General features: G+C 38.2%; 1 protein-coding gene across 4 annotated transcripts in view; it reads left to right on the forward strand.

Annotated features, from left to right (window-relative positions):
* The window catches only part of PTPRM (protein tyrosine phosphatase receptor type M), a 597029-nt gene extending 594706 nt beyond the window's left edge, over positions 1-2323 (forward strand). For 2 of the 4 annotated variants that reach the window (XM_069957755.1, XM_069957756.1), the window contains one exon: positions 1001-2323. In XM_069957755.1, coding sequence (XP_069813856.1) covers positions 1001-1054 — 54 coding nt within the window. In that variant the 3' untranslated portion in view covers positions 1055-2323. The remainder of the gene's footprint in view (positions 1-1000) is intronic. The other 2 variants (XM_069957757.1, XM_069957758.1) reach the window with 1 other exon arrangement.
* The last annotated feature ends 13326 nt before the right edge of the window (positions 2324-15649 follow it).

The raw sequence follows: 15649 nt of genomic DNA on the forward strand, positions 1-15649 counted from the left end.
CAGAGGAACATCATCATCATTATCATCGGATTCATTACCGAACCGAACTCTGTTCGGACCATCCCTAGTTCTGATAATTGGCCTATGTAAAAGGGCCAGCGATGAGGTGACCAAGGAGCTTGTGCAGCTTATAAAATCGTCTTCATTGGTTACACTTGTAGACTGTAAGCTCTAGCAGGCAGGGTCCTCTCTCCCTATGTACCAGTTTGCCATATTCTTTATTCATGTTGTTCTCTTGATTTTATGTTACATTCACTATTGGGGACATTTACTAAGGAGTCTAATGTGTGACTCTTCTAATGAGGTTTGGTGTATATTTTGTTCCAATATCTTGTGACTGATTTATTAAAATGTGGCACTGCCATAGTTAATGCATCTAAACAAAATGGCACAGAATTGTCGCAAAAAAAAAAAAAAGTCACAAACAAATTGTCCTGGTACTGATCAGATGTAGGCCTTCACCCTTTTTAAAAAGTCACAAATGATAAATTGGGCACTAATCCCGGATTATACAAACTTTTGTATAGTCTAAAAAATATTCACCCTTTTAATACTGTCTCATGAATAGACCAAAAATGGGTGAAAAATCCAGTTAATTATCTAAAACTAGGCACATAGCCCTTGATAAATGTTCCCCTATATGTCCATTTCCACAGGTTCACTGGTTTTCCTCAAACTCATAAACTAATTGGTTAAATTACCATGATATTTGGCCCATGAGTGGATTAGAAAATTTAGAAAGTCACCCACTGGGTAAAGTGTGTGATAAAAAAAAACTCTGTTCAGAGCTCAGGAATATGTTGGTGCTCTACAAACGACAAAAATAAAATATTACAGTTGAAATATTTCAAAATAATTTATTCTTGTTACAATAAAAATAACCGATCTAACTCAAGAGCAATGAAAATTATTCCTACCGTGGCATGATTTCAACCCGTCGGCTGCCTACTGTGTGTTCATTGTTCTAATCAGAATATTTGTATTCTGTCTCCTCTTCCAGGATCAATACAAGTTCTGCTACGAGGTCGCTCTGGAATATTTAAATTCTGGCTGATTGCATTGATGAGACAACAAACATAAAAACTGTTCATCTCCATCTCTCCCATGAACAATGCAAATTGTTCCTTGATATTTGTGTATATACAATGAGGACTTCAGTGTTCTGCTTATTTTGCTTTCTTATAATTGGCTCTTTGAGGAGCTGGAGAAAAGTGATCTGGAAGCTGTCTGCACTGCCTTTTTCCCCACTGTCTTGCTGCTTACCCAATGCGGAGGCATCTTGAAGTTAATGGATCATTTATCCACAGCTACCAAGTCGCCTGATAGAAGCAGCGGATATTGGCAAATGAATGAGCACAATTACATTCTTATGAAGGATTGTTTTGTTTGACTGACTTTCTGTTATTGTCTTAACTACAACAGTGTTGATATTTTTTTTTTTATTACTATATTCGTTCTGTGGAACATGGAGATCGGCACTATGACATACAGTTTTTGTTACATTTGTACCGCAATGTGTTAAAAGACAAACCAGACCTATGTATTTATCTGTTTTTAAACTGCATTTTAACAGGTCACCCTTTGTTGAATTATTATTACTTTATTTGTATCATTTGAAAAGAACTAAATAATTATTTGCAAAAAAAAAGTAAAGGATAAATAAAAAATTATATATATATCCACAGTTTCCTTCTGTGCTTAATACATTTGATCAGGGTTCATTACCATTGTGCATTCAGCTAAACAAGAAGGAAAACAAATTGTGACCTTTCTTATCACAACACACACGGCATGTGGGCACTGCATCATGGCCATACTTTATCGGCACTATTTGGCATTAATATATGAAGGCATTATGACTTTTAGTTAGAGTAGTATAGTTACTGCTTTGTGGTTATCTTTACGGCTCAATACCCAATGTGCCATGTAATGTATATGACTAGAATATTAGAAGCCACCAAGGTGTCCCATAAACATATAAAGGTGAGCACAGGCCATAAAGCCGTTTTAACCACAATGCCTCATAATCCATATCAGCCTGTATCCCTACACAATGGCAGTTACAGTGCCCCCTGCCCACCAAATAAAGGTATGCTGTGGGAAGTACTTACTAAAATAGATCAGTAGTCTTGTACATACGCAGATGTGTTCAGCATACTCAGAATCAGGTGTTAGGGTGATTTGTATAAATTGTACATTAACCACTTAAGGTCTGAGACAATTTTCATTTTTGCACTTTAGTTTTTTCTTCCTTGTGTTTAAAAGGCTTAAGTGCTTGTATTTTTTCACCTACAGACCCACATTGGCCCTTATTTTATACATCACTTATTGTACTTTGCAATGAAAGACTTAATTTTTATATAAAAACAAGCTGTAAAATTGGGGGGGAAAATTATATGTGGTAAAATTTGAAATAAAATGCAATTTTTTTTATTTTGAGGGCATTTGTGTTTAAGCGATTCGACCAATGGTAAAACTGACATGATAAATATGTTCCTCAAGTTTTTACAGTTACAACGATATGTAACATGCACAACTTTTATTTTATTTGACAGCTTTTAACAAATTGAAATCTTTTAAAAAAACTTAATGTTCCTTATAATTCCTCTATGACCATGCTTAAAACGCTGTTATCCTTTGGTCTATGGAGCTATGTGAGGTGCCATTTATTGCGCTATGTTCTGTACTTTCCATCAGTACCTTGTTTGCCTATATGCGACTTTTTGATCTCTTTATATTACTATTTTTCTGGATTTGATGTGACCAAAAATGCACAATTTTTCACTTTGGAGTTTTTTTGCGCTTACGGCGTTTACTGTGCGAAATCAGGGATGGGATCATTTATTAGTCTGGGCAATTACACATGAGGCAATACCAAATATGTTTATTTATTTATTTATTTTTATTAAATGGAAAAAGGGGAAGATTCAAACTTTTATTAGGGGAGGAGATTTTTTATTAGGGGAAAAATTTTTTTAAAAAAAAAACTTTTACAGTAATTAGAAGCCCCCTGGGGGACTTCTATATACACAGCACTGATGTCACATTGAGATCAATGCTGTGTATATAATAGAGCACTGATCCATTGTATTTGTGCTATTTTACTTCATAGATTCATAGAATTCATAGAATACCGAGCCGGGATCAGCATCATTCCAATGCTTAGGCCGGGTAAGGAGAAGGGATCCCCCCTCCGCGACCGCATCATGCGGGAGGATCCCCCCACTAGACCACCATGGAGGGGCTATGGATGGCATTTAAATGCAGCTGTCATGTTAAATGTCCTTATTAGCAGGTGCGGCGATCGGCCGCAAAAATCTGCCAGATATCTGTCAGATAATCTGTGTGTGTGAAGGGACCCTACGTCTACATAGTCTACTTTGAACCAACTATTACTGGCTAAATGCCTAGCACATACATTGCATAAATTTGAGGAGAAAATGTTGGCATAAAACTAAGACAATCAATAGATTGTGTAGACTAGACTATTCTCAAGATGCACAAGGTTATGAAATAACCTGAACCCTGTTATAAATCGGGTACATTTGGAGACTGTCTAGCCTTGGTTTATATTGTCTAGGAATGAGATTTTGTCTCCCCCATTGTACAGTATATAATATGCTGAATCTAACCTGTGAAAAAGTTTGAATTAAGAGTCAAAAAGACAAATTTGGTCGGCTCTCCTACAACACCATTCACATTAGGCAGGAGCACGTTGCTATGGCTGAAATTGCAACCCACAAAAACACTAAGAATGCAACAGCTCACCGCTAATGGCAAGATACAGACCCACTACAGATGGTTCACACTGTTTTCAAATGGTGTGCCAAACCCTTATTTTTATGGGGGGTTTTTTAGCAGTTGGGGGCTGCTTTTAGCAATTTTTTATATCTGTATTGAGTCTGTATCTTACCGTTAGTGGTGTTGCATTTTTAATTTTTTTTTTTAATTAAGAGTCAGACATTGACTATAGGGCCACAGTAGGATCAACAAATAATAAAATATAACTTTCAATAGTCTTCTATAAAAACACCAATTCCTGGTCCACAAGACACACGTATACAGAAAACAATAATAACAGTGACGTACCCAAAGTGATGTTCTCCGGATCTGGTAACACTTGGAGGATCCAGTAGAGGGAGCAACGAAAGGGAAGAGTTTTTGTGCATCCTGTACTTTGAAGATTGGATGTACTCTCCCTGCCTTTTGTGGTGCCTACCTCCTTAATAGGGTGGTCCTAAGCATGAGGACAGTCCCCCCTATGGTAAGTGCCCAGGAGAAAACAACAAAAATGAGAAAGAAAAGAACGAAGATATAAGTGCTAGAATAGTACCAACATTAACTAAAATAGCAGCATGGATATATGCAGAAAAACAGAGTCAAACCATAAATAGTTATTAAAGTTCTTCAATACTTCAAGCCAGTCTAAGATTGTACCAAACTTAGTACAGTGGTTGTTCTTTTTGATACATTTTTATTGTCTAACTTTATTCCATGTATTAGTTGCCATAGGCTCCACCTGTTTTGTGCCACATTTCAGGATACATTCCTTTTCATCTAAGCCACAACACAAAAGTGTCTGAAAACACATAATAGCTGGGCACTATGCCATTTCTGAGTACATTTCCGCAGAACTTACAAACTTAAAGCTGTAGGTTTTACTTGCAGACTTGGCTGAAGCTTTGCAGGCACTGACTCAATCGAGAGATTAGGAAAAGCTAAGTATAAACTTCCAGATTGTTTTAGCTAACCTAAATGGCGTGTGTCATCAGAAAAATGTTTAATAATGTTTTTATGTTAAACATTTTCAAACTATTTATACTGGGACACTGTAGAAGCAAAAGGAACCAAAGCTAGCAGGACTGGTACAGTCTCATAGAAGACTTACTGTAGCTTAAATTACTGTAAAAAAATAAATGCATAACCTTGGAGGAGATGGCATGAAGAAAGAGGATGGCATCATCTCCATGTAAAGAAGGCAAGGCAAAGAGATTTAACAGATGTTCTGCTAGAAAACCTTGGGTCCCTACAGTCATGTGCTTATTACTTTGACAAACAGAACCTACCTAAACATTGCAGACCAAGTACACCACTGCTAGCGGCAGTATTCAGTAATGGTAGTGGCCTCTCTCAGCAGAATAATGTTGTTCCCTGCCACATTGGAAACATTGGTTAGAAATGATTTGAGCAACATGAGTGTTGACTTGGCCTCCAAATTCAAAAGCTGGTGTGATTGAAACCTGTAGTTTGTGCTGGAAAACATGTCTGATTCATGGAAACCTCACCTTACAATATAAAGAACTTAAAGGATCTGCTGTTAAAGTGATGGTACCAGAGAACGCAGGGCACTTTTAGAGGTTCATCCTTCAGTGATCAGAGATGTTTAGGCTTTAGGCTATGTTCACACAACTTAAAAAATACAGAAATGGCGGCTGCTTTAGAAATTTAAAATAACGTCCATTATTGCCACTATTTTACTGACTGCAATGCAATGGATTATAGTTAATGGAAAGACGGACGTTCAATGGACACAATGTATTGAATAACAGACATTATCACCACAGACGTCAAAATAATGATCATGACTATTATTTTGAGACGTCTTTTGCAAACAGCGGACGTTTATTAGTTGTTCAAACACAGTTTTTCTTTTGTCACCGTTCTTTCTCCGTTTTTACTATTAAATTCAATGGACTTTTCAATGAAACCACACTCGGCAGCTAATTAGTAACCAAACTAGAATAATGTATAAACACCATTCTTTGCACTAAGAGAAGGCCAGACAGCTAAATGACGTCATCACTGAAAATGACGGGCATCACTTTAAATGGAGCTGAAAAAACATTGTGTTTACAAAGCCTTAAACAGATATAGATGCAGCTGCTGCCAAACATGTTGCACCATTATCATCCTGGTACCATAGCAATAAAGACGTGTATGAGAGCAGTAATAGATGCACAGTACACTACGCTCACTACGTTCAGCAGGCCCACTCAAATCGATGTACAATGACATACAGGTAACTGCTAAAAGGGTGCTGGCCTTATGCTGTACTGTATTGTACTGACAGTAAGGCCAGGTTCATATGCCGTGACAGAGCGTCACATAGACAATTATACAATTGCATGATGCAATATGCAGTAAAATGCATATGGTTTTGTTGCACAGAAGTTGGCAGCATGGCTTTCCAAGTGTGTGTGTGTGCACCCAACCCTATTTCTGATAGATATTACCAGGGGGGAAAAAAACTACTTTTGCCATTCTCTGAATTCACCTCTCTTTTTCTCAGAATTGGGGCACTGCCCATAGCAAGCTGGTTTTGCTTTCATTGCAAAAAGCAACTAAAAAAAAATGAGCTGCCACTTAAGCAGAACACAACAGTACCCAATACGTCTCTGGTAAGAGATTTGCTGCGAGTAAGAACTGCTGAACTTTTAGAAAGTATAAAGTTTTTTTGTATTAATGAATTTTAACAACATGGATGAGCCGCTCTAAATAAAATGCAGTCAATCACATTTGTTACAGGATGAGATGACGATCAATTGAATTACCAATAAATATGTTCTGCTTCAAACCAGAACGAAGCACCAGTTGAATGACAATGAGTCTTGAAAAATACTTTCTCCTAAATACAGCTAAGGCTCTTGAAAAATGGAACTTGGGAGCTATGAACTGCGCAATATACACTATGTGAACATAATTTACAATGTAATGGAAGTTTGAAAAATGATGTTTTGGAAGGTGTACCTGATGGGAAACATAAGCACGTAGGAAAATGGTTAGTAGTCTGCTAAATGCTGAGCAGCAGTCTCCCTGATAGATTCACGTCCTCAATATACTATTGTTAATGCAGGGGAATGTTTTAAAAATGTGTGTTTCTGAAATTTATGATTTCCCTGATAATACATTCAAAAGGGCAATATATTTCCTTCGCAATAAGAAAGTGTAAATGATCAAAATCACAAGCGTCTAGCTATACATTATTCAGGTTCCATCATTTAATAAAAGGCACGAGTCACTCACCGCTTCTGTTAGCGGTCACAAAGCAAGTGTGAGAAGAGGAGTCCTGGGCAATGGACCTGCTTTATATCGCAGTGCCTTTAATATTAGGTTGTGTGGGAACATCAATATAATGTGAAGCATAGGCTGACACACACCAAGTGATTAGCTAAAATCCATCTGGAAACCTCGCAATAAATGTGTAATTTTCCAGTAGTGACACTGCGGGTTAAATAAAAGATTACAAAATTTCGGGTCTCTAACAACCAAAATACCCTAATAGGTTACTTGAAAATGGTTTTTCACAATTCTACCATAAACTCTTGGAGTGATGCTCTTACTGTGGAAAGCTGTATTTACTTCTCCACAGCAATTTACAGTACAATAAACATTGGATGCAGTGTTCAAAAATTTCTGCACGGAAATCAGATTGTGTTGCGGGTCTAAAAATTTGTAACAAGCTTTTTCTTCTGCAGGATTGCAACACATTCTTACCACTAATCTCACACTGTGTAAAGCACTATGGGGAGATTTATCAAACATGGTGTAAAGTGAAACTGTCTCAGTTGCCCCTAGCAACCAATCAGATCCCCCCTTTTATTTTCCAAAGAGTCTATGAGGAATGAAAAGAGGAATCTGATTGGTTGCTAGGGGCAACTGAGCCAGTTTCACTTTACACCATGTTTGATAAATCTCCCAGATAAGTTCTATAGGGAAATCTGGGGCAAAGTCCAAATATTCACATGTGGCTGAATATTTGTATAGAAATTCTCATTGGAAAAAAGATTCTTTCTTATTCATTTGTGGATGTTGCCCTTAGGTTATGTTCACCTGTAGTATTTTCGTCAGCATTTTTAGCCAAAACCAGAAGTGGAAACAACAGAGAAAAAGTATAATGGTAAGATTTGCACTGGTTTTAGTTAAAACTACTGACCAAAATATTACAGGTGAACACAGCCTAGATGATTAAATGTAGTAATGTGGTTCATTAACCCCTCCACTGCCAATGTTTGTTTTTGGGCTTTTGCTTTCTTCTGGTTACCTTTTGAAAACCATATTTTTCTATTTATAGAATGATATGAAGGCTTTTTTTTATGCATGACCAATTTGTAAAACTTACTACAAGGGCATTAAACTACTTGGCTTAAATGAGAGACTATTCCTCTTTGCGGCACTTTGAAGGGAAGTTTGCACAGAGGTGAGGAGGGTGCTGGAACTTTCCAAAGCCTAAAATGTTTGTTTGATAGATGCTGCCGGACAAGTCACTGCTAAAAGACGTCTTTTATGATGGCCTAGGATGAATAGAGAAGAAAAGGGATAAAGAACGAATGTTAAGAGAAGATGTCACCTATGAATCCACAGCAACATGGCACCCAAAAATCATTCCAGCAAAAATGACTCTCCAAATGTCAAATCATGTTCATTTCCTTGTGAGCTCTGCTATGCTGACAGTGTGCTGCTGTAGCTGGCAGTCCCCTATTGTTACCTTTTTGTAATTTTTCTGTGGAGTGGATTATGCACAATCTCATGTCTCCTACTGTAATAAAGAGTCAAAGAGGAGTTGTGCCTCAGCGTTTGTGCCTCACTTTAGCACACCTCACCACTCCAACCTCCTCCTTCTTCTTCTTCGTGAATATTCAATGCTACCTGGCCTCCTGCACATTCAGCTGTCGGACAGTGTCTGCCAACAGAGGACTAATCTGCAATGAGATATAGTTGAATCTCCTAGCCAGTGTTGGAGCTGTGGTGTAAATGTGAATTACCAGTCTAGAGACCAGAAACAGTTTGTTTTCTTTGGTTCAATTCCCCTGATAGAAATTATTATTTTCTTTTTTTGTTTTTTTATCATTATTGTATCATTTTTAGAGTGCAAAGAATTCCCAATCAGGGAATTATTGTATTAAAAAAAATAATTTGAAAACTAATTTGGACCTGATTGGGAATTCTTTGCACTGTTGAAATTTAGTGGATGGACATCATTTAATGGCAAATAATGGCTGTTGTTTTGGAATACTGACCAATATTTGCCATTATATGATGGCCATCCACTAAATTTAAATAGTGTGTTAACACAGCCTTTTTATGTTTTCAATCCATTCCTGGTTTTGGTGAACTCAGCAAAATACTGAGCAAAAATACTGTGTGGGAACATAGCCTTAACCCCTAGACGACCCTGGACGTAGGGTTACGTCATGGAAGTCTGTCCCCAGACGACCCATGACGTAACTCTACGTCCTGGGTGTTTCTCCCGCTATAAAGTGCGCTCCGGAGCGGAGCGTGCTTCATAGCAGGTGAGGGCCGGCTGCAATCAGCAGTCGGGACCTCACCAGTAATGACACACTGCAGCGATCGCGCTGCTGCGTGTCATTAACCCCTTAAATGCCGCGACCTACGTACGTTTCACCTCAACTGGGCTTCTTCAGGGAGTTCCCGGAAGAAGCCCGGTTGAGGTGAAACGTACGTAGGGCAAGCTGTGACCCTCATAGGACAAATGGGTGAGTGCTGATAAGGCTTATGACTGTCTCTGGTTTGTCTTGTGCCATAATATTGCTGGAACAGCGGTTTAGTTTTAGGGAATGACATACCATTGCGACGCACCTAATATTTGATCACCCATACATCCTATGTTGTTGTCTATTATATATGTATTGTACCTGGTTGTTTTTAAATATTTTTAGTGAGTTTTTTTATATTGTTTTTATTATGTTATCATCATAATTATGATAAATAAATTTTGCAGTGATTCAGAATCTATGCCCATAGTTTTTTGTTGTGTATTCATCTTTATGGTGGGTTTTTCTGTTAATTGAGTAGAGTAACACCCATGGCTACAACTTATTAGTGGGCTATACTGAGAGTAAGGGTGATTGAGTTCCTCTACGGTGAACCTTTTTGTATATATGCACATACCAAGTGCAGCAGGAACGTGTATGCACGTTCCTGGCTGAAGGGGCTGTGGATGTGTGCAGGACAGCAGCAGTGAGAGCTGCCCCACACACATCAGTTTCCGGGAAGCCCAGCATAATGACAGACAGCTGCGAACCCACAGCTGCCTATCACTAACCCTTACATGCTGCAATCTATACCGATCGTGGCATTTAACCCTTAGAGGATCGGGCCAATTTTAATTTTTGCGTTTTTCGTTTTCCCCTACTTGTGCTTAAAAGGCAATAACAAATATATAAAGACTGTAGAACTCCACCATACAAGATGCTGCCAGTACTACTCTAATGTATGGGGGATTGGTATTAAATTACGAACTACGGGTTCTAGTAGCAAACTAAATACCAATAAAAGAACAACTGAACCTCTAATATATTACAACATATGGATTTTATTGTTAAAATTACAATGCAATAACAAAATGATAAATAAATACAGAATGATCCATGGCTGACAGAATGTTAAAAACCACAAACATACAATGAGGGGGCTGCTGCAGATGGACACAAGTAAATAAATAAATAGATAAATGGATGGTAGACTAAAGTGCTGGATATAGTACAGAAAGAGCTATGAGTAAATAATTATATAGTAAACAAGCTAAAAGAGTGCTATAAAGAATTCATAAATCTAAACTGGTGAAAAAAATACTAAAGTGTCATACCGTGAATGATAGAAATCAATGTGTCCACCGGCGGCCCCACCCTAACGCACGTTTCGGCGTAGCCTTTTTCAAGTGCTTAAAAGGCCATAGCACTTAGATTTTTCCACCTAGAAACCCACATGAGCCCTTATTTTTTGCGCCACCAATTGTACTTTGCATTGACAGTCTGAATTTTTTTATAAAGTACACTGCGAAACCCGAAAAAAATTCAATGTGTGCTGAAATTGAGAAAAAAAAACACATTTCTTTTAATTGGGGGGGGGGGGGGGTCGTTTTTACGACGTTTGCCCCGGGGGTAAAACTGACTTGTTATATATGTTCCTCAAGTCGTTACGATTACTATGATATATAACATGTATAACTTTTATTGTATCTGATGGTCTGTAAAAAATTCAAACCATTGTTAACAAATATACATTCCTTAAAACCGCTCCATTCCCAGGCTTATAGCGCTTTTATGCTTTGGTCTATGGGGCTGTGTTAGGTGTCATTTTTTGCGCCATGTTGTGTTCTTTCTTTTGGTACCTTGATTGCACATATGCAACTTTATGATCGCTTTTTATTACAATTTTTCTGGATTTGATGCGACCAAAAATGCGCAATTTTGCACTTTGGGATTTTTTTGCGCTTACCCCATTTACCGTGCGAGATCAGGAATGTGATTAATTAATATTTTGGGCAATTACGCACGCGGCGATAGCAAACATGTTTATTTATTTATTTTTACTTATAACATAGGAAAAGGGGGGTGATTCTGATTATTACTTTTATTTATAATAACACTTTTATTTTCTTTTACACTTATACTAGAAGCCCCCCTGGGGGACTTCTAGTGTAAGTACTCTGATCTCTCATTGAGATCTATGCTGCATAGATATGCAGCATAGATCGATGAGATAAGCACATTGATAGCAATCAAGTGCCAAGCCGGGATCAGCGTCATTACGGTGCTGACCCCGGACGCAGCAAGATGTGTGGATCGCTCCTCCGGGACAACGTCCCGGAGTAGCGATCCACCCCACTGGACACCAGGGATGGCTGCATTCAAGTAATCAGATGCAGCTGTCAACTTTGACAGCTGCATCCGATTACTTTATTAGCCCCGGACTACGAGCAGCAACTGGGACCGTGGTGGTATAGAGCGCGGCCGCCGTGCTCTGAACACATGGAGGCGGCCGCGCCTAAGGCTTAAGGTACTCAGTGACAGGGCAAGCTCCTGTCACTGAGTGATCAGGACCCCCTCAGCATAGCTCCTGATTGCTTGTATCGACGGTTGGGGGTAAGTAACTTACCTCCATCCTGTTGGATGGGCCATCCATACATAGAGTCTGCTCTCAGGCATAGCATAGATCAGTATATGCAATCTAAAAAAAAGTTAAAGTTTAAAAGTATTAAAAAAAACCTTATAACCCCCCAATAAAAGTTTAAAACACCCCCTTGTTCATTTAAAAAAAAAATATATAAAAAAAAAAAAAATGAACATTATATATCATAGCAAGTAGAATTGTCCAATCTATTAAAATATAACATGGGGCAAAAATGACACCCCAACCAGCCCTGTAGGTGGAAAAATAAAAGTGCTATAGCTCTTAGAAGGTAGGGAGGAACATTGCAATAATTTGACCCGGTCTTGAAGGGGTTAAAAGAAAAAAAATTACGCTTGTCATTTTGAGGTCAAAATTATGTCTGTCATTTCGCAGTTCGTCAATAACAGCTGCTGGTACATTATTCTAGTTCAGATGGACTGATTGCCCTTGGATGAGTCCATTGAGTTTAATAGTAAAGATGGTGAAAGGACAGTGAAAAAAGATAAACTGTGTGTGAACAACTAAAAATAACATTCGTTGTCATGATCAAACAACATCCGTCTTTTGATACACTGTGTGCATTGGACGTCCATCATTCTATTGATTTTAAAACATTTAATTGAGGTCAAGTAAAATGCTGTAATTCCAGATGTGATTTTAAAAACAAAAAACACTTTTTCTCTTCTTTTTTAATTATTATGAACATGGTCCTGGACTATGGTGATTGGTTTGTTTGTTTTGTTTGTTTTACAATGAGTCTAGGTAGACTGTAAGGGTATGTTCACACTGAGGCAGGTGGAATTCCGCCTGATTTACTCAGATGTGAACATACCCTAAGCCAAAATTTCTGCCAAAAAAATAGTAAAATGTGTTTGTTTACATCACAATTTTTACAATCCATCTCACCGTATCCATTTTGCAAGGCGTACAGAAAACTGTGGTCAGCCACATTTTTTGTGTAAGCTACAAAATGTGGGGGGAAAAAACTGATCCGTTTTGATCCCTTTTTTTATAATGTAACTGAACCGAAAACGGATCAAAACAGATGGCATACAAAAGTATACGCTTTTTACATCTGCTTTTTTTTCTTTCATAAAACGGATAGATTAAATGGACAGCAAAATCATGATGTGAACCAGGACTTAATCAGAAATTTGCATAGTTTTTCTGGATTAATTAAGGTTTTTTAATTTCATTCACACATTTATGGGTTTTTTTTGTCTGTATACATAAAATTTGCTATTTATTTGACTAATATGAGGTGTCTTAAGAATTGTTTGTAGTTTGTTTTCGGTTGTCGACTACACAATCTTTTACCATGTACCTGACTTCTCGCTTTCTTCTATAATGGGAGCCGAGTCAGCTGCCCCATCACTTTGCTGAATAGTTACCTTTACATTGGTTCATTCATGTAACCTATGCCATAAAAGTGGACTTTCCCTTTAAAAGATTTTAAACTTAAAGGATACAAAATGAGATTTTCTTTCCCTGTTAAATAACTAGCCATTTATGTGCTGCCCCAGTAAACTTACAGAAGTTTAGTCAGGAGTAATGTATGTGTGGGGAAGACATCAGCCGCTACACTTTAATAAAGGATTATGGCACAGTTGGGACTCACTTTAATAACAAGAGTTTATTGTGCATAGCAATAACCTATATTGTTTCCCGGCCCTTTCTGCCTTAGCAGGTGGTGATTTCTAATATGACATCCTCATATAGTTATGCTTTCTATTTATAAATATGAGTAAGCCATGTTAACCTCAGATTATTTTATGGGTAATGTGAATCTACATTGACAGTGAAATATATTCCTATGTAGCAGAGCTGAGCGTATGTAAATTTTAGCATCCCTTTGAACAATTGAATTGAATTTACACATTCATCTTTATGGAGCATTGTTCTCCAAGATGCTGGTGGTGTACATGATGCCTTCATTTTTCTCAGTCTTATATTTCCGCTGAAATACAGCTCAGCAAAACATATTTTATCAAACTAATTAAAATGAAATTCATAGTCAGACGTATAGACATCAAAGAGGAGCCGTATGTCATGTGGAAGCCTTTTTCTATTAGCTAGAGTAAAGCTGCTAACAAAGAATGGCATTCACACTAGTGATCTCGACCTGGCCACGTAATACTAGATTTTTCCTGTTGTTAAATGTATGATCAATCACAGAGTCCCTTGGCAATTTAAATGCAGATCTGCAGCGATCAGGTTAATGAGACCACCCATTTATTAGTCTCTGTTACTGTAAAGGGAAAGGGTCAGCTGCAATTCACTTCCCTGCTGACACTGTTAGATGCTGTTATGTGAAGGAGACACATGGTACCTTTCATATATCCAGCTGTGCTTCCAGAATGTAGAAAAATTCTTTAATTCCATAATGCAAGGCTTTCCCAAGCTCCTGATCATCAGAGGGCTGTAACACCTCTTCACCCCCCTCCTATTCCTTACCCTGCTTGGGGTTCAGCTTGTAACTGACTGTCAATAAAGCAGGGTCAGGTATGGGAGGGGTAGTTCCAGGGATATTCCAGCTTGCTGCACTTTAGGAGCTTGGGAAAACCTCTCGGCCTCTCCTCTTTGCAGTGGAGAATAAAAGAGGTTTTCTATGTTCTGGAAGCACAGCTGGATATGTGAAAGGTACCAATCTTCCAGCAAGACAGTGTGATATGCCAGGTAGCTAGAAATGTCCCATATTTGTTGGAGGAGCATGACCAACGCTTTCAAGTATGGGTGAATGTGATCTAAAAGGAGGGATTTATATACAAATCAGTCAAGATTTCCCTCCACATAGATAAGTGGCCCACAAAATGTGCCCCAAAAATATTTCCCAGACTATAACGCGACCTCCACCAGCTTGTGGTCTTCCAGCAATGGTTGTTCTCTGATGTTCCTCGCCTGTCCATAACGTCCATCTGTCATCCCTGTTTGCAGCTCTGATAAATCGCCCCTTTTGCTTTTGCCAGCAACAAAGGAAACTATATCTATGCAGACAGCCTACCCCACAACTTGTGACAGCGTGTGACTACTTCATGAGCTACATGCTGCCGACACTGGAAGTAGGAAGTGGTCATATAAATGGCACTCTACTATGTACATGAAAAAGGGTTTAAAGTACTGTATTGTTTGTACAGTTTGCGATTTTCTAAAGTATCCATAGCCGCATCGGGGCTAAGTTGTACAAATTTATCTTAGTTGTTAAATAATCTTACAATGGTGTCCATCAAAGTGTTTGGCTGTCATGAAAATAATTATGCAGTTATATGTATATGTAAGATGACGTAAAACTGATAGACAATGACAACTTGTCATTAACACTAGAGATGAGCGAACCTGGAGCATGCTCGAGTCCATCCGAACCTGAACGTTCAGCATTTGATTAGCGGTGGCTGCTGAAGTTGGATAAAGCCCTAAGGCTATGTGGACAACATGGATATAGTCATTGGCTATATCCATGTTTTCCAGACAACCTTAGAGCTTTATCCAAGTTCAGCAGCCACCGCTAATCAAATGCCGAACGTTCGGGTTCGGATGGACTCGAGCCCTAACCTGGTTCGCTCATCTCTAATTAACACATATTACAGAGGAGTTGGTGTTAAAAGATTTTAAGTAGAGTCTGAAACTGCAGTTAAAAGGAAGACTGAAAAGGAAGAAGCAGGCCAGTAGAGAATGGGTCCCCTATTATTATTATTATTATTATTATTATCATTATTATTATTATACTATTTTCTATTCC

This window comes from Dendropsophus ebraccatus, chromosome 2 (assembly GCF_027789765.1).
Source record: "Dendropsophus ebraccatus isolate aDenEbr1 chromosome 2, aDenEbr1.pat, whole genome shotgun sequence".
Taxonomy (NCBI): domain Eukaryota; kingdom Metazoa; phylum Chordata; class Amphibia; order Anura; family Hylidae; genus Dendropsophus; species Dendropsophus ebraccatus.